Below are 20735 nucleotides of genomic sequence, written 5' to 3'. Positions count from 1 at the left end.
TCCCTTCACCGGCGACGGGAGCCAGAGTTTCCTCAGCTGGAGGCGGCGGAGACGGCAGTTATGAGCCGGTAAGGACTCTTCCTACTCCTCCGCCTCGACAAGTCCAGAGACACACACAACATACAACCGTCTGCTCCAAGTTAAAAGAGAAAGTTTTGTGTTGCTAGGCAACAGCTGTCACTTCCAGCGATTAACTAAAAAAGTATTGCTGGACTGACTTGTTTTTAATCTATATTTGGAGCGGGTCCTCTTAAACAAAGTCAGTCATGTTGTTCTACAGTAGCCCACCGCAGTGGCCAACAAGAGTTTAATTTCTGCAACCTCAACGCTAGATCCCACTTAATCCTACACACTGGACCTTTAGAAACATAATAATCAAACCTGGGAAACACATGTGGAACTGGTGTGTTTTTGTGAATGTTTGTGCCTCACTGAAGGGCCTCAGTAATAAATGCAAACGCAAATTGTGGAAAACAACCCGCATCCTCTGTAGTAGTGTACAGTACATGTAGAGCTTTGGAAGCTTGGAGTTGGAACGCAGTAAGCCACAAGACAGAGGGCGCGACCACGGCGCCAGCTGAGGTAGTAGAGTTTGACTGAATATGAACTTCCCAGGGACCCACAGCGGCAGCTTGAAGAAAGAGGTGTAGCTACCGGTAAACTCGAGTCACTGGGCTGGCGGAGTGGACCAGAAGGGAGGGGGGCTGTGGCTACAAAGTCCCCACTCCTGTCACTGAAGGTCCATGTGCAAAAACTTTTTTTTTCCCCCGAAAAGGAAGTATAACTGCTCCTACTAGAATGAATTGTGTTAAATCTGCTAGCCCACTGACGAACAGATAAATCTCTTTACAACATGCTTTTATGTCATCATCCATACAATATGAAACATTCTCAACCCTGTTCCCAAGGTTTTCTAGACTGTAATAAATTAGAAATTGGAGTAGTTTTTGCTGTATTTAACAAAGCAGTTTGTCTGTGAGGCTGTTCGACACAGAAGAAGCTGGAAGTAAAACCAGCGAGGAATGGTTCACTGTGACCATGGCAGTCTGATGGCAGAGCGCAGAGGTTACTGGTGCTGCTGGAGGCCAGTTGCCCCCCCCCCGTAGTGGCCTGGTCCCATCAGGGCAGCTTCATGAACAGACCATTATCAATGGAGGGGACAGGCATGGGGCAGGGGAACTGAAAGAGACTCATGTCTGCTGTGAGGGCAGCCATGGCAGCAGGATCATGCTCTATCTGTGTCCTCAGAGCAGGGTCGATCTTCTCCAGCCGTCGCTTGATCCTCTTCGCCTCCCTCTCACGGATAAGCCTAGCTTGCCTCTTCTCTGGTGTCTCGTTGGCCCTCTTCATACGCATGGCCTCCCTGTCTCTCTGCAGCCTGCGTGCCCGCTGTTCCTCTGATTCCTGCATCCTCTGCATGCGCTTGGCCTCGCGGTCCCGCAGCCTCCTCAGCTCCCTCTCCTCTTCTGTCTCACATGCCCGTTTGTTCTTCTTTGCTGTGCGCTCACGCTCTAGACGTTGCAGACGGGCCTCCAAGGGTTCGTTCTTCCTGCGCAGAGCCCATTTTCGCATTGGAGACTGGGCCTCCACTAGCTGCTGATAGGCCACGCAGCTGTTGCACACCAGCAGCACTCCGGCAGGATACACCGGCATAGGGCTGAGGATGTCGGGGATGGGAGGAAAGCCTGAGGAAGAGGAGTTAAGAGCATCAGGGATAGATGCCAGTGATGGCCCTTCAGAGAGGAGACTGTCGGGCAGTGAAGGAAAGGAGGGCCCTTGGTCAGAGCCTGTGCATGGTCCCGGGCCATGACACGGTCTGGGGCCTTGACAATGGCTCTGCATGTGGCCTGGTCCCTGGCAGGTACGATGGGCCTGACAAAGGCTGGGGTTGGGGTCAGGTGGTTGACAGGGGCGAGGACCCTGACATGAACTGGGACTGGGGCCCGGTCCGTGACAAGAGCAAGAGCCCTGGTCTGAGCTGGTCATGGGGCTGCTGGAGAGGGACATGGAACAGGTGTCCCTCCCATCGGTGACATCCATCCTGGTTGTGTCGAGGACATCTTTAAGCTTCTCCCTGAGAATAGACACAGTATTGATTAGCTGGATAAATTAATATGTCCCCTTAGACCTCTGATGCATTTTCTCCCTTGTTAATCTGACCTCCTGATCTCCACATCCTCTCGTGTAGATGTCTTTTTCTTCCAGGCTGTAATTTCTCATTACTGCCTACTGCCCCCATTCTTGAATCATGTCAGGTTCTTACCAATTTTGCAGTTTTTTTTTCTTCTCATGTATAAAGGACAGTAGTTTTAAATGACTGAATCAAGAGAGAAAGAGACAGGGGCTGTGAGGGTTTTTTGGGGGGCTGTGACTGAGAAAGGGATGTGACAGCGCAACGGTGTAATATAGCGGAGAACCTGGGGGGTAGAGAGAAAGTGCAAGCCAGAGAGGAACTGGAAATGAGAAAGAGATAGAGGAGGGCTGCAAAGCAACTTTGGTTGGAAGAGTTTCCTTCTGCCTCCCCAGCAGTGAGAGAGATGCGTGTAACATAAAGTGAAAAGCAGTGATCATCATCCGCACGCCACATTTCCATGAATGGCATGACAGTGCCCACTAGACACACTGAAGGGTGAAGCGTGCTCAGATGAACCTGACATGTATGCAGTGACAGACTATTAAAATAAGGAGGAGATTAAGAAGGAGAAGTGGTGTGAGGAAACCCAACAGCCCTTGGCCTGTAGTAAATGTTTTAATATTAGAAGATATACTATGTATTTCTTTTACAGTAGGAATCCAGGATTTTGTTCAGGTTCGGGCCCAAAACGGCTGCCATGGCTCGGGCTCAGGCTAGGCTTGGACAGAAACTGTATGGGTTCATGTATGGTGGGACTTGATTTTTTGGGCCTGACTTTAACTTAGTGATTAATTCATGATCCAATCTTACTGTCCATACTTAATGTAAAAGTTGAACATTGTGTCTTAGCTACAATCACCAGTCTTTTAATACTTTTAATTGTATTCTTGTATGCAAATAGCCAACAGCTTGTAACCACAACCTGGTCTGTATGGTCACATATTCTTAGACAACAGTTAATTCTGGTTTCATGTGTCAAGCTGCTTTGATTGACATGATTTGAAACTACGTGTCAAGTGGGGGAAAGGATGACTCATTTCATCTTATTTCTCTGGCCCACACCTTTAAATCCACCCACTCCACCGAGTTGAACGAGTGTAATGAGTTGACAATTTTGTCTGATATCAGACAATTCATCTTACTCATTTCCGTAACTATTTGTTTCAGAGATGAGCATATCACTGCGTCACATCACCAGCGGTTAACTAAGACAGGAGAAATACACCATGGGAACCAAAAACATGCCAAATGCTCTGAAAGTTAATTTATTCACAGTTAAACAGGTTTTCACACACAACTAAGCTGTAGCTTTTGTACATCTGTGCTCAATTTCTACACACTTATGGTGTTTTACTCACGGTAACACCTGATTCTACCAACGATAACAGCTCATGCATTTTTTTCCTTTTCGTTGCTTTTACATTAAGGCTTCTCACTATGTTTCTCCTTCTACTGTCTCCTGACCTTGCCAGTGTTGTTTAAATGTGAAACGTAATGGTCGTTGCTAAGCAACATGCTAGTTTATTTCCATTAAATCTGTCATTGCAGTACTAATTTTATTCATCCCTCATGTTTTGCATCCTGCCTTATCTCACACTTGAAGAACCACAGCTCCATTGTGTTTCAGTGTGCTGTATTTAAGACATATTTTCATTTTTAGACTGCACAGTGCTCACCCTCTGATGGGTTTGATCACCTGGTTGGATGTCAGCCTAAATGTTTGTATTTTGATGGATCACATCCTACAGTTTCTGATTAATTTCTTAGTCATTCACCACACTCTTGCCAAATTCATTGATGTCTTAGGAAGAATTAGACTCGAATACTAAAAATTGTTTCTCCAGCTGAATCAGTGATGTCAGCTGACTTTGTTGAATAAAAGGATCTGTTGCAGGATACCGAACAACCCTTGGATTTTCTTTTAAATGTTTAATGATTAATCAAAACAACCGGAATATGATCAGTAACAAAACATGTAAACAGTGTATCTTATACTATCCATTTATTATGATCATTTTTTAAATTGCCCTTTATCTACTTAAAAACTGTGGATTCAGCTGACTTAAACTTTTTTACTTAATGGTGCTGTGAGTATATATATTTATATAAACATTGCATTATACTTCTTTCTTTAAACATTAAAGCAATGTGCATTGAAGACTTAGGACAAAAGATACAGTAGAGATGAGCCGAACCTGTTAAAGTTGTTGGTGTCTGTAAAGCGTGCACCACAGACAGCGCAGTTGGAGAGGCGGTCCTCAGAGTGGATGAGAAGATGCCGTCCAAGCGAGCCAGGCGAACTCAGGGCTCGCCCACACACTGGGCACACATAGCTCTTGCTATTGCTCATCATAGTCGTGTGCTGTTAAAGACAGATAAAAAAAAACAGGCTAAAGACAAAAAAACTGGACAAAAGGACACATTTAAAAGCACAGTTTTAACATGAATGAACTCAAAGACCATATCTTCTTAATTATAAAATACTGATACTGAATAAGCATGTTATTATTATTAGCAACAGTATCATATCAAATTTAATGACTGCTAAAAAATAATAATCATTGCTGATGTTGTGGATGTAATGTGTAGTTCTGAGCTTGTTATAAGCCTGTTGATTTAGTTTTTTTTTTTTTTAAAATAGAAGGAATGTTTTAGAAAAAGCAGGTAGCATACATAACATTATTTTGTTATCTAATGCATTAAATTGAATACTAATGCCATGTGAGGAAATCAGCACCAGGATGAGAAATACTTTATTGATCCCCAGGAGGGAAATTGTGATTTGTTACAGTCACCCTGATAAAAAGCATATAAAATAATGAAAAAGTAGAAACAAGAGATATGAAGATAAGGAGTATGTAAAATATGAAACTAAAATATGTGCATTATGTAAAATCTTTAACACCACTATGTAAAATATTATATAAAATATGTATACATGGCAAGTATATAGAGTGTGTAAAAAAAAAAGTGTTCCTTCCAAGCAATTTGATTGGTCAAGAATCATTACATAAGTGTTAATATACAGTACAGCGTCACTGGGACTTCTTACGCTTGATGTATCACTCTGCTTCATAGCTGTTCTAAACCATTAATTAGGTCTACATTAATGGCCGGTAGTTATCTAATGTTACTCTAGATTGTAGTGTAACAGACTGTTCTGGAGTCCTACTGTGTGTCCCTCTGGAGTTGCCATACAGCAGGAAATAAAAGTAATGGCGGGCACTTCCAATATTTTGGGGGCTCATACATGTGTGGGAGTTTTGGTTAAGGAAAATAAGAGGGCAGCAGTTGCTGTTGAAGCTGTCACACCGTCTTCAGTCCTATTTATTTTTTTATTAGTTATCCAGTTAGGCGAACAAAAGACACTTAGTTACATTGGCGACAGTGGTGTTCTTCAGCTAGCTGCTGTGAGGGCTGTTATGTTATCTTCAGCACGTGACCTGTGGCCTGTGGCCTTGTGCCTACAACCGAATCAAAGTTGTGATGACATACAATATAACAGCATGACCTCGAGTGTGATATTGCTTGAGTATAAAACTAATATATACACTTCAAGAAATATAAAAGTATGTACATTGTCCTACAATCTACAACACAATAAGAATACAAAATATGTACAATATGTGCATCATATGTGAAACATAAATTCATGTTTTGACAATATATTATATGAATTGATATTAAACGACAGGACATTTCAAATATTACAAACAAGTTGAGAAGCATTCAAATGTGGTCCCTAGTGCAAAGAACTAGCTATGCCATTAATTACCACTGTAACAGTGAAAACTGACAATGTTGTGTTTCGTGCCTCTCTCCATACATTCCACACCAATTAACAAGGCAGACAGAGTTGTAATAGCTCAACATTACAGTGACAGATTGCACACTTGTATTTCAGCAACTATAAGTGCAAGAACCACAAACTGCCTGACATTTGCAAAAAAATACATGCAGTGTTGATTGTGTGAATTCTGCAAATGCTGAAGTAAGGTATAAATCAGCTGCTGAATGTTAAGTGAGACCTCACAGCCATTGGTGAACACACATACAGTGAGAGTGGAAGGTGTGGATTACTGTAATATGAAACATAAACAGCCATTTTTAAGACAGCATAAGTGGTCATTTAGCTTCAGCAAATCTATAATCATCTTAAAGATATCTGGCACTGAATATGATTTTTTGACTGTAAGACTCCTATAAATGACAAAAGTAAGCAGTCAATCAGACAAGTCAGTACCTTTTCCCTCAACCTGCATTTCACTGAAGCACTGAGTCTGAAAGCTACTTAGTGGGTTTAAGAGGTGATGACCTTCCTCTAGCTTATAAGAAACAGACTGCAATAAAGGATCTAAAGCTGCTTTGTTTTTACGGTTCTGTACTGGATTAGGGCAGGCGAGACAATGTCACTCACCTGGTAGACATGGGAGATGAGCTTCTCAGGGCTGCTGAAATCCAGCGTGCAGAGAGGACAAACAAAGTTGTTGCTGTCTGCCCCTTCCTCGCTCTCCTGAGGAAAACAAAGCATTGTTAAAACACATTTCAGGAGCCAAACCTACATCGCGACATCAAGTGTAATCAAACAAACTGAGACAAGGCAAAACTGATTATTAACATCACATGATAGGTGCTTTCAGAATAATACTCAACACTAATTTTTTCCTGGGCCTTAGTCACTACTCACTCACGTTTCCAGCTGGAGCATTTCTGCGAGTGGTATATGGTGATGTGTCAAGTGTGAATGAGCAAAATTCTCACAAGCCCCAGTGACTCACAAACAGTGCCATGATGCTGTGTGCTGTCACAGATGTGAGTCACACACAAGCTGAAATACAGAACATTTTCAAACAGAAGGTCCTGGCACAGAGCATATTGGCTGATACCAGGGGTGTTCTGTTCAATCCCAATAAACTGAAGTACTTGCTGTTTTCTTAATTGCGTAGGGCTTTATGTATTTTGGTTGACAAAAGTGACAAGTTGTAAAACCCCACAGATGTGCTCAATCATTACACGACAGTGTTTTGCTGCGGAACAAAAATACCTTGTTTATCTACCAAATTTTACTCACTTGACAAAAATCTCAAGGTAGTGACATTTTCAAAATAGATGTTTAACAAGCTTAATAAACACACATTTAAACCTGGGCAGACAAAAACGATGATCATATGAATGTTAAATATGCTGTATATCTCTGCACTGGAGTACAACTGGTTGACACCCACTTTGTGTTTGACAGTTTTAACAGATGAGCTGATGAAAAGGAAACAAGATACAAGAGATATCCGTACTTCCTCTTACTGTTGACCCACACAGTAATTCAGTCAAATCATCTGCAATTTTTCCCAGATGTAACATATTTCCTGTGAATTTCCAGTTAGTACAACATAGTCTTGTCAGAAATATCAATGTATCGATACATATTGATTCTGAATATTTAAAATGGTTTCAAAATGCATTTTTCATATTGATACTATCGATACAACTTTTCAGCTCTCTCTTCTCTCCTGCACCCCCAAAAGCTCCACCTACTCTCACTCACTCACAGCGCTGACTTCTCGTCACTTGTCTTATTTTTTCTAGTTGTGCGCACACTTTTGTGGCACAGGTTTGTTTCGTTTTTACTTGTACTTTATTGCTTTTTGAACGAGGCTGTCTACTCCCGCTTACAATGAAAAGAAAAGTCATTGTTATGTTGTTATAGTCTTATTATATTTATCTTTTAATAAAATGTTTACATTTTGTGCCCTCAATGTCAAATTTTCTGCAGTATCAAAAAATATTGAATAATGATACTTTTCAAGATATTGTATCAATCAATCAATCAATCAATCCTTTTTTCCAGACTCAGGGTCCATATAAAAAATTAAAAGACAAAACATCACATGCAATAAATAAAATAAAATCATGTCATAAAAATAACTCAATCAATGCCAACAAATATATATTTCTCTTGTATTTCCCCTGTAAAAGCACTTTAAATTGTATTGTCTACTGGTGCTACATAAACAAACTTGCCTTGCCTTGATTAAATCCATTAAAACTGCAGCAAATACTACAGTGGCATAGGCTTCTAGGCTGAGTGGACATCTGTAGCCACATAAATATTCACACCGACTGCTGCTGCCTGTTTCACACACAACTAGTGGTTGAGAGTTGGAGAAAAACCCTCCGGTTATTAAGTTTATCATTTTCACAGCCCACACAAGTCGTGCAACATGTTCCAAAATGAAACTGGGCACCTACACAGTGACGCAGGGCAGATCCATGTCAATAATTTATCTCTGTGGAGTCTTGTTTGTATGTTAACAACAAACCACCAACTTCACAGTACTTTGGCTTGTAGTGTAACATATAGGCAGAGGTTGAAACTATTTAAGGATGAGGTAAAGTATTGGGAAATAAATAAACAATGTCACTACGAAAAAGAAAAGCGGCACTCACCTCTTTGACTCCCGCTCCTTGTAGGCGGCACTGCGATCTCTTGGTGGTCATGTGGTCGTCAGCGGAGGTGTTGGAGGATGAGTCTTCACCGTGGTTGTCAAGGTCACTATCGCTGTCTTCTATGGAGGCAAACACATCCCTATCAATACAGACAGACAACAGAACACAGAGCAGGGCTTACTCTCACTAACACCCCTCAGTCCGAGGACGTCCCATAGAGTCCATCAAGCCCGCCCGCTGGTCCCATCCCGACATCCTGTACCTGAGATGCTATCCTGCTCTTGTACTTCCTGGGAGTTGTTGCTGCAGCATTCACTGTCTTCGGTGAATTCGTCCCTGCCATCCATGTTAGTAGCGTGCTGAAGTCCTGTGATGCCTGAAGTGTGGAATGGCCCTGGAGACAGAAGGACAGAGGAGCAGTCAGTAAGACAAGTGTTTCCACTGAGTGGGTGACAATTAGGGGTGGCAAATATTGCAGGGTTTTTTTCTTATTTTTTTTGATAATGATATTCTTGATGATATAAAAAAATACAGAAAAAACATTTCATTTTTAATTTCAAGAATATACAATTGCAACTAAATAAGTGTTAAAGTTTTAAATGTTAGCATAAATTAAACAGTTTGCATTTAATTTTTTAGTACAGAGCTGGTGGCATTTTTGGTTTCAGCCATGCTTGTTGCCTTGCATAACAGTGCCTCATTATCTCAACAAGTCGGAATATTGCCATTATAGTGATATTATTAATTTTTAATCATAATAAAAATTATACTGATTTATTGTCAACGACAGAATGGCAGACCCCTAGTGGCAATTATGACGATATATGAGATATGATTTTATCATACTGTGGAATCTATCCTCTGAGTGTATTGGAATAATTTTGGCAATGTTGCATTATTTTTTTGTTTTGCATCACACCTTCATATGTCAGGTATTTATATTGAACAAAATTTAAACAACACTTTTTCAGTCTTATTTTACACAGGTTTAAGTCAAAGATCTAAGACTTTTTTTTAAAGTACTCAACAGATATATTTCCCTTGGATTTTAGTCACAAATTTGTTAAAATCTTTGTTAGCGAGCACTTTTCTTTCTCAAAGATAATCCACCCATTTGACAGGTGTGGTACATCAAGATGCTGATTAAACAGCATCATTACAGCACAGGTGCCTTGGGATGGGCACAACGACAGGACTCTCTGAAGTGTGAGTTTTTAAGGGAGCGTGTCTGTGATCTTAATGTTCATTTCACCACCATAACACATCCCCATGTCGTTTTCCTAAATTTGGCAGTACATTCAGTCATTTACAATGACAAACTGCTGCCAAGAGCCTAATGAGGACCACAAGCACACAGGCGACTGTGGCTTAGAGGTAGAGCGGGTAGTCCTCTAATTGTAAAGTCAGCGGTTCGATCCCTGGCTCCTCCGGACAACATGTCGAAGTATCCTTGGGCAAGGAACTGAACCCTAAATTACTCCCGATGCTGCGTCATTGGAGTGTGAGTGCGTGTGAATGATTACTGAGTAGCAGGTGGCACCTTGTACGGTAGCCTCGGCCACCAGTGTGTGAATGTGTGTGTGAATGGGTGAATGTGACAATGTAGTGTGGATGCGCTTTGAGTGGTCAAAAAGACTAGAAAAACACTATACAAGTACGGTACAGTCCATTTACAGATGAGCTTCCCTGAATTCCCTGATTTCTGAAGATTTGTGCAGAAATTCTTTGGTTATACAAACCAGTTGTTTCATCAGCTGTTCCTGTTTGCTGTGGCCAAATATTTGAGAGAAATATATCAGTTGAGTTCATTAAAAAAGTCTTAGCTCAAAACTTAAACCTATGAAAATGGGCGCAAAATCAAAAGCATTGCATTCAAATTTCTGTTCAGTATAATTTGCTGGATAGACCAAATCCAGATATTTCTCTGTTTTCTATCCATTAACAATCCAACAGGTTGTCCAGAACATGTATTACGTGACGATATACATATGATGATGATAAATCAGAGTTGGATGGTGTAAAACCGTACAATCGTCCTGAGTTGCTGATATTCCTACAAACAAATGAATCAATAACAAAATGCCTGCAAGTCAAGTTTGCAGATGAAACTGGTGCAACAGGCTGAAGAACTGGAAAAAACCCCAATGATTTTTATGTTTGCAGACCGTGAGAAAGGAAGACGAAACATATCTATCAGGTTTTACAATTTGGAAGACAGTTTTTGTAGAACATCGTATTGTAATTTCCTGCATACCGTGAACTACACAGGGAGAACATACATGTCAACAGTCAACAGACGCTACTGTGACTGTCCACCATGGTGGCACGGCCGCCTCTTGAGGAACTGATGTCACAAATAATTTGCTTTTTAAAATGTTGATTCATGATATCTTATATAGAGCTACACATGCCTATAAACGAAGTCTGTTTAAATACAAAAATCTCCTTTTCCCCCATACATTGTATCAAGCATATGAGTGGTTTATCTCCATAGAAACAGCATCTACTGTCATCAGAGTGCACCAAAAGATGATATGAATTTTTCAACACTGGTGCATTCGCCTATAGCTCAGAGTTCAGGTTTTGTTCACAGTAACACACATGAAGTGTTTCCAGGCCTCTGATATAGAACATTTTGTTGTTTCATTAGCACATATATGATTAGCACAATGGCGATAAAAGTGAAACCTGTGATACAACACCACAACAACTCCAAAATGATAAATTAATAACAATTCTACATTTCTCTAGAGACTTTTGGGCTCCACTCAAGACGTGGATGATAACCACTTCTCCACTATCACACACTGGAACATAATGAATGCTAAGTCGGCGAGGCGAGCCCACTGACGTATACATGCATGCACATTAACTTCATTTGCATCCCAACCCCCACTTTTTCACATACATATACACTCACTGATACATGCTAGCTCTGTTCGACAGCCATGCTGCAGTCCCACGGGGGAAGCAGCCTGCACTCTTTTCCTCTAGCTAACTGCCTTGCTACCCAGTAGTGTGTTTCTCTCTCTCTCTCAGTACCACCCACACACTGAACAGCCTGGCTCGCCCTCTGTCCTCCCTGCTTGTATGAAGCTCTGACTACTTCCATATCTATAGCATCGGCTCTGAGGGGGAGGATGAAGCTTCATACCATGACAGCCCATATGTGGCTCACTTAACTCCTTGTGATGCCACTCTTTGTTTCATAGCTTTGCTGGTTCTGCAAAATCCCTTCACTTTTCTTAACACTTGACCCCGTATTTAACTGCCAACACTGGAAAATTTGTTTAAAGCTCCTCTGGCATTCATACACAAGAGCATCCCACTTCTAAAAATTAATAATAGCTTAAAACCTAATTTTCTTTTCTTATGTGTGCTCTCTTCATCAACACAGATCAGAGATCCTGACTTTGGTTACTTGAGACTGACAGAAGTAATTACAGCCCTCGTCACAATCCTGAGGTACTGCACACATGCGTGCGCACACACACACACACACACACACACACACACACACACACTCTCTCTCTCTCTCTCTCTCTCTCTCTCTCTCTCTGAGGAAAACAGAGGTATTATCTTGAGGAGGTTTGTCATTCTACTGTTCAGCTGCTGGCGAGAAGTTAGTATGTGAATACAGTTTGGGCACTTTTCCCATTGAAATCAAAGCATTCATTAGCACTGGTAGAGTGGGTCAGAGTATTGAACTATGAACTACTACAACAAGCTGGCTTCACGGCACATAGCCAATGATTGATGTGTGAGAGATACCCATCCCCCCCACTGTGAGGGCTCTGTCTGTACATCTGTCTCTCCTCGCTCCCTCGCTCGCTCCCTCCCTCCCTCCCTCCCCCATCCTCCCTCCCTCAGTCTCTGCCACTGTGATGTTATCTCTGAGTCTGTGTGTCTGTAGGCAGGAGGTGACGCAGTGTCTGACTGAATCCAGACAAAGAGACAAACTCATCAGCCAACAGACACACAGAAGAGGGAGAGAGGAGGGGTGGGGTGGTGGAGGGGAGAGCGCGCAAAACAAAACAGACAAAAGATAGAATGCCAAAACTCTACTCAAACACCAAGCAATGGGGGTCCTGTTGAATTCAAAACCCCCTCCTTCTCCTTTTCAGCCGCCGTCCCCTCCAAAAACACACACAACACCGTCTGAATCTGCAGGAAGTGCTGGGGCCCCTGTCTTCCATCCACACACAGGAGAACGTGGACGGTGGGCCTAACGTCTGATCAATTCTCACTCTGATTAACTGGTTACCTAATATTACAAAGAAGAAGGTGAAGTGATTAACCAGTTTCTCTTTGTGGAAGACTTCCTTTAGTTAGTTTGACACTTGATTGGATTGAACTTATCCCAATAATCAATAATCTCAAAAGAAAAGTAATATTTACATACTTTAGACTTTCGATCCGGCCACAACACTACACTGTCCCTGTTAAAGCAAGCGGCAATCGCAGATAATCAAGAAACATTTGTGCTGAGTTAATTTGGGAGAACGTTTGGGAGAAAACATCTTATTTTTAGCTCTTTCCAAAGCAAGTTCTGCTACTTGACAAGAACAGATGTATGAAAAACTGTACTTTTTATATTAGATGCAAGTTCAATTAACAATAATTGCCACCTCTGTACCACCCAAACATAGTACATGTCCACTTAATTATCTGAAAAGTTCAGAAATAACCTGCACAGTTCTTAAAGTCAACTCTTCAACAGAGTTATTTCTACCACTAAGATTTTCTTTTTCACAGTAAAATATGCCCTCATACTGATGTCTATTTACTGTCATTCTGAAGGACATATCCACTTTTCTTCATAAAGCATGCGCCAGCTCCAATTCTAATTAACTTTTACATAATGCTGTTTTTCTTGCTGTTGTTGTACATCAAACTCAAGGAGGAACACAGATAGCTAGACAGACAGCACTGTTGTATTATTGTCTGGAATTCCCTGTGTGTGTGTGTGTGTGTGTGTGTGTGTGTGTGTGTGTGTGTGTGTGTGTGTGTGTGTGTGTGTGTGTGTGTGTGCGCGCGCGTGCGTGCGTGTGTGTGTCAGCCTGCCTGCCTGTCAGACTGTCTCCCTGCCTGTCTGGTCTGTCAGTCTGTCTTTCTGGTCTGACCCTCTCAGGGGGGACAGCTCTGTGCATGCAATTCATACCTCACAAGAAAAGGCAGGTAAAACTACCAAGGCAAAGCTGAGGCAAAGTCGTTGTACAAAACACTGTGCCTGAACTCACACTCCAGTGACACGGCAGGAGGTATGGCTTGTCAAGTATAAAAAATGTTTCGGCATTTATCACAGCACGAAGTGTGCTAACGTATGCCAACACTACATTGTATCAGGCCCTCCTGAGGGTTTTCAGCTCCGTCTCTGGACTCTTGAAGAAGTGTTACAGAGCAGCAAATGAGCTCATTAGCTCACAGGGATTATTGCAGTCGCAGGATGCATTTCAACGCCAGTTTAGACAAACTATGTTTAGAAAGGAGGGCTGCAGCATACATAACTTCAGCAGATTACACTGGGCAATCCCCTTCTGTGGACTAACGCGTACTGTTTCAGAGGTTAGCATGCTGTCCACCAAAAAAATGGATCTGGGGTAAGAAGGCCAATGTTAACCTGGCGCGCCAGATGGTTGGATTTTCATGTGATCTCATGCCCCACGCTTCTCGCGTGATCTCGTGATATTACGATGAATCTAGCGGCTGTGCACGGTTAAGACAATGTGCCACTCAGAAACACTCAATATGGGGAAATGTGTATGAATAGGCTTATTGTACCAAGATATACTGTAGATATCTCATTCTAAAAAGGGAGAAAACAGAAGACAGAAGCATCGATTTTAGCGACAACTGTTATTGTAACGTACAAGGCAACTGCACATATTTTGAGTAGCTGAGGCTTTTCTTCGTTTTTGCTGATAATGTGCCTTAATGTGCTGATAATGGTTGTTGTCATCATCAACTTATCTGTTGAAATATTTTAAATTGCTTATTTTATACAACAAACAGTCCAAGAAATGTAAAAAAAAAAATAAAGAAAGAAAAAAAATGTCACTAATTGATTAATCAACTAATTGTTTCAACACTACTGCTCTGCTTTGTTGTCATCTTGTTCTGAAGCTGAGATGTCAGAGCAAACTGAATTGACATCATGCAGTGTGTAATAGAAACGCCTGTCCCCTATGATCATCATTACGCTAGTACTGATGAGACTTCTGAGACGTATTTTTGCTCAATTAATCTGCAGAAATGACATCGTAAAACAAAAGCCAGAAGCCAGAAACGTGGTTAGCTGCAAGCCATGACACACAGACTGACTCCAGGAAGATACTACCATGGGGCTTCTTGTGAATCAGTCTACTGGGAAAACACGCAAAAAGTGAGAGAAATTACAAGTTGACAAACATGCCACCAAAAGTTTGCACGCATTATCAGTTTCAAAGGAAAGATGTCTACATAAGTATGTCACAAGACTGTCTGCGGCCTTGGGCACTAGATCAAGGTGATGAGCAACACTATAAATATACTGATCTATCTGAGTTTGTCAAAAGTAATGACAGCTGTGTTTAAAACCTAGATCGACATCGGTTTTGCTGACGCCTTTCACAAGCCTTTAAACAATTGGGACCTGAGAAAATTGGCTTGATTTTTTTTATAAACATAGGAAAAAGGTAATGAACAACCGGGCTAGAAATGTGTGGCAAATTTCAGAAAAATAAAAAAATACAAGTAGTAAAGGGTGAGAAGAAATTGTCTTGAACATTAGCTGCAGAGACATTATTAGATTTTCAAAAGTTGGGAAAATGTCCAAAAAACTATATTAATAATTCGTATATATTTAAATTATGCTACAGAGAAAAAAATAGGATTTTTAATTGAATTTTAGCACTTTTTCTTTCTTGATTTTCTCACTTCTTTATTTCTTTCCCTTTTTTTTGGCCTATTTTTGGGTAATTTTCTTGTAATGTTTTAATAATTTCTTATTCATTTTTTAGCCATTTCTTGTTAAGCTGCTCCTGTATTTTGGGAAAGAAAGCTAATTTTCTCAGGTTTCCAGGAGTCAAGTAACGGCATTAAGTGTTGCTGTCCACTTCAGTCTCCACTGTTCTCATGCATGTGTAAGTAAATCAATACAATAACTAAATGGGCCATTGTGATATAAAGAAACGTAATTTTAAAAAATCATCGATCTGTCAATAAAGCCTTGTGCTATATTCTCACATAAACTACAAACCAGAATGAAAGCGAGATATTCATCCCTAAACTGACAAGAAAATTGCTTTTATGAAAACTCAATCCTTAAAAATGATGACACTTGCCTGCAGCTGCTAATATGAATATGAGTATGTGATGGCATGTAATGAGCAATCCTGTCTTTGGTTTAATACATCTTCATGCATCTGCTATAAGCTACAGCGGACATCAAGGAAAGCAAAGGAAACGCTGTTAATACATGTGGCCACAGAAACGACAATAATTCAGCACATTTTTGTCAAACGGCCAAAGTATACATGGATTATAGACGTGACATGGATAAATAACGCGTGAAATAGCATTAGGACAATACCTGGAATACCTACAGTCAACTTTGAAGGGGTTGGTCTGTTTTCGCCTGGACATATTATTGCCCACTCCCGGTAAAAAAAACCTGGAATCTCCTCCAAACCCCGCACGGTTACCCTGAGATCAGTCCAGGTGTTTTCCGCGCTGAGGAGACAGATGATGAACGAAATAATAATAATGTTTTTTTTTTTAAAAAAAAGCGTGATCAAATCGTCTGCTCGATCAGCAGAATCGGGGTAAGAAAATAAAAAAAAAACGTGATGCATAGGGTCACATTCTTGCAGCCGTTAAAAAAATCCGTCTCCGGTCGATCAGGGGGGTTAAAATAATGTCCAAGCCCGAGCACAGAGACACCGAGCGGCCCCGAGCTGCTCCGATCCCGAGCCGCTGGCACCCGTGCACTCACTGCAGCGCTGCACGAGCTCAGCTGATCTCTAACGTAAAAGCAGAGAAGCTACACCGAACAGGATTGTGGGATATGCAGGGACGATGGGGAGTTCAGTTGGTGTGGGAGAAAACACGACTGTGTAGAGATCCCTCACATTTTCCACATATAGGCTATCTAAATCTAAATGTTTTTTTTATTTTATTTTTATAGATAAGTGATATATATGAGTAGTCGAAATATAAATTCTTCATATTGGGTAACAGCAAAGTAACACTCAGCCCAATATTTAAATTTGAACTTGATCTCGTTTTTATTTCATTTTTTATTCTGTAAATATTTTAATCTCAAAAGCACTTACTGCTTAAACTTGAAAAGTGCTATATAAATAAAAATGATTGTTTACGTAATAATAATAATAATAATAAATAATAATAATCTGCCTGAGCTGATAATTCTGTGTAAATATCATGCATTCTTTGCTATTCATACCAACACCATATCTATAAAAAAAAAGCCAATATCCGTTCAACAGTTATTTTTGGACTGAAATCCAGTTATGTGCAGGACATTTTACACTTGAAAAAAACGTGGCCAATATATACCAACACCATATCTATAAAAAAAAAGCCAATATCCGTTCAACAGTTATTTTTGGACTGAAATCCAGTTATGTGCAGGACATTTTACACTTGAAAAAAACGTGGCCAATATATACCAACACCATATCTATAAAAAAAAAGCCAATATCCGTTCAACAGTTATTTTTGGACTGAAATCCAGTTATGTGCAGGACATTTTACACTTGAAAAAAACGTAACAGTGCTCTCTGGTGGACAAACTACGCAATGGCGACACTGTTTCTAAATAAATGACCACATACCCATCTTTGGCATTTCTGTGCTGCAATATTTTGTCACTTATCAACTGTAAATATACAAATATGGATGTACTGTCGCTGGGATGCGCTTATATCATCAGAAGATAAGGCTCTAGTGTTAATAAATATGATTCTATGAAGCAGGATGGATTTTTAATGATCAATTCAGCCAAATCACAAAGACCGTGTCTGCAGATCCAATGAAAACTGTTGATAGCATGGATTATCCATAACGAAACATTGTTTCTGGAAAGTCACATTGCTGTTTTTGCTTGAAGCAACAAAAAATAAATTCCTCTCCTCTCCAGTAAAATATTGTTTTGGGATGGCGACAGAAATCTCAGAGCTGGATGAGGCAAACCTGGGCACATAACAACAAAACCATCAACATGGCTGTACCACCGGGGATATCTAAGTAGAAATGCTTTGTAATTTTAGTGAACAAACCCTTTAGGTTGATGTTCCAGATCTGACACAACAGTTATTTGAGTAACTTTGCATTCTTGCTGTGTGATGCAGGCCTCTAAAGCAGATAAATGTTGATGGGAGTGTTGTTTGCTCACCCAGATGATAAGCCTCTGGGCTGGCAGCTCAAAAATGTGAAAAAGTGACTTTGATGGGTGTGCACTTGTATAAACACTGGTGTAATGTTGATTCATGAACTTTGAAGTCTACCGTAAGACTGAGAATAGTGCTGCGTATGGTTCAAAAAATTGTCTTGAGGAGAGACAAAAGAATAACATTGTCCAAAAGGAAAGGCCACATTAAACTAATACGCTGATCTTGAGAATTAGTATCAAATTATCTGCTTTCAACGCTATGCAATATGTTTTCCTATGGTATTTAAATAACCCTCTTTATTTTTCAGCCACAGTCCACAGATTATTTTTGACACTCTTTATAATTATGAGTACCCATTTGTTTTGAAGCCCTGTGATGATTTAGTAGATTTAGATGGGATAACCTCCTACCTCCCTTGAGCCTGAACAGGAATACCAAATATCAATGTATGAATTCATTTCTTAAATAAAGGCTGATTTATAAGAAATATTTACCTTAAAGGTAAGGTTAATGACATCCAATATCTTTCACTACAAACTATGTTTTAACATGTCCTTTAACCCTTATTTCAAAGCAATACTTCGTGCTGTAAAATTGCCCATCACCACAGAAGCTCCCTCTTTTTTAAAAATTCTAATCCTAAATTGAAACATGATAGGAACGGCAGATCAAAACAACAGAAATGTCACTGATGATTAAAAATGTTACGGCAAGTTAATGTTAGAATACATAACTAGATACTTCCAGGATAACTTCAGTGTTTCCATATGACATGGAAACAGCTGGAAGTGTGTAATGAGGTAATTTCCACCTCTGATCCAGTAGATTCCCTGTTCAGTCATTTTATCACAGTGAGGGTGTGAATACATGAACAACAAGCTCAATCAAAATCTTTTCATCATATTAACGTCACTTCACTTAATCCTGGAAACATAAAAGTGGCCTTCTTTAAGACACATCTAGATATTTTGGGCCATACTATTTAATGATATACAGTGGGAGAGAGCATGGAAATTTTAGATTAAATACTGTATAAATAGCAAGCTTGAGAAATTATCTTTCAAGATATTACATAGAATTGATCCGAGTAAAGATTTAAGCTGATTACTGATGATTAATAGAATTTTTGTGGGTTGGAAAAATAAAGTAGTTGTCACTTATTTTTCAATGCACTTACACCAGATTTTTTTGCATTAATGTTGCCAACTTTCTAAAAAAAAAACCCCAAAACATTTAAGATAAATATTGAAATAAATATATATAATGTAATTTTGTACTGTAGAAATTCATAAGACAAAAATGGTCAGACACTAAACCAACTGTCCTGCACTTTACTATCGACTTTCAGCAATATAGCACCCTGTTAGCTAAGATTAAGAATTAAAAAAGCTTTTAAGACATTTATTAAATAGCAATAATATGATGTAACATGACATTGTGTAATGTGAATGTAATTTTATAATTTAGTTTTAGGTATTTTTTTAAATTTATGAGGGGTCAACAGACCCATATTTGGCATTTTGCTGTTTATCTGTGTCAGTATTTTATTTTAATGATTACCAATAAAATTAATTAATAAATAAGTGCAAAAAAGGTGTCAGCATGAGAGGAACTTTTACTTTGTAAAACCTCAGGGAGTTATTTTTATTTATTTATTTTGTTTTTAAAAATTTCACTTGACTTGATACAAAGACTTGATGGGAACTTGCTGTATATGTCAAATGTTTCAGTTCTGACTAAACATTTGCTTACAGCGTTTAAAGTTTTGTGTTGGAGTTTGTTATATCCCAAACTCTAAATATTGACAGAAAGATTGTCATTTTTATTTTAAATGCATATTGGTTCAAAATATCAGTTATTGGTCTCATTAACTACTAATAATCTGTATCGGCATTTACCCTGAAAAACAAATATTGGCCGAAACCTAGTTTGTTTTGTCCATCTGTATCTTTATGATCATTATTTTTGTAATGATCTTGTAAAAAAAATGTAAGTTAAACATTCAAACTACGAAGAAATCTGACTTCTAAAAAATGACCTCACATTTTATAAAAGACTCAATAAGACTTAAGACCAAAGCTGACGTTATCTAATGTTTAATAAACTGATAGTAAACCCAGCCTACAGTATAATTTGTTGGACAGGACAGTAACAACGCTAGGTGGCGCGCCGCACCGCTGAACTGCTAATGTCATAACATTTCATGTAGTCGTCATCACTGACTGCCACGAGTAAACGGACCGCAGCACGACATTGACAGGGTAAAAATGTATTCTTCCGCAGGGTTAAGAGAAAATATGCCATCTCAACAAAATAATCTCGTCGTGTCATGAAATTTACGCCGTTTATATATCAAGTGACAGATGACATAGCGTGATGCTCAGATAGCCAGCATGGTTGAATACAATTATTTAGAGTCGATCACATTATGAGATCAACGAGATACCGTTAGTTAGCTAGCTGGCTAAAGATAACAAGCCTCACGTTAGCCCTTTATAGTCAATGCAAGAGCGATTGACAAGATCACTAGCTAGACAGCAGCTATAAAGAAGGCATAAATGAGCTATTACCCATGGTGTCCAGTGAGCACTGGCATATCAGGTGGGAGTCTCGGGCAGTGGCACAGACTGAAGAAGTCCTCTACAACAGGCTAACGTTTCTGTACTGTACGGTGATGATAAACTTCAGCTCTCCAGTCCGCGCTTCTTTCACCAGCCTCTGGGATATGTCAGTGTAACCCTCCGCCTGCGGTAGATGTGCTGAGG

At 39.9% G+C, this 20735-nt stretch overlaps 1 protein-coding gene across 5 annotated transcripts; it reads right to left on the bottom strand.

Annotated features, from left to right (window-relative positions):
* Positions 1 to 246: 246 nt before the first annotated feature.
* Positions 247 to 20662, bottom strand: LOC121946263 (zinc finger protein 821). Of its 5 annotated transcripts, none has more exons than XM_042491023.1 (6): positions 20541 to 20662; positions 8841 to 8972; positions 8579 to 8697; positions 6552 to 6647; positions 4330 to 4496; positions 247 to 2074 (listed from the first exon to the last, which is right to left on the bottom strand). In XM_042491023.1, the coding sequence occupies exons 1-6, from the start codon at positions 20542 to 20544 to the stop codon at positions 1120 to 1122; spliced, it is 1473 nt and encodes a 490-aa protein (XP_042346957.1). In that variant the 5' UTR covers positions 20545 to 20662; the 3' UTR covers positions 247 to 1119. The 5 variants fall into 5 exon arrangements, with proteins under 5 accessions (XP_042346957.1, XP_042346732.1, XP_042346815.1 ...); XM_042490798.1 differs by lacking the exon at positions 20541 to 20662 and adding an exon at positions 16162 to 16557; XM_042490881.1 differs by lacking the exon at positions 20541 to 20662 and adding an exon at positions 16162 to 16557 and having other exon boundaries at positions 6552 to 6644.
* Between the last annotated feature and the right edge of the window lie 73 nt (positions 20663 to 20735).

The sequence above is a fragment of the Plectropomus leopardus genome, chromosome 1 (genome assembly GCF_008729295.1).
Source record: "Plectropomus leopardus isolate mb chromosome 1, YSFRI_Pleo_2.0, whole genome shotgun sequence".
Lineage (NCBI taxonomy): Eukaryota > Metazoa > Chordata > Actinopteri > Perciformes > Serranidae > Plectropomus > Plectropomus leopardus.
Note: the sequence above shows the minus strand (reverse complement) of the source record. Positions and strands in the feature narration are given on the sequence as shown.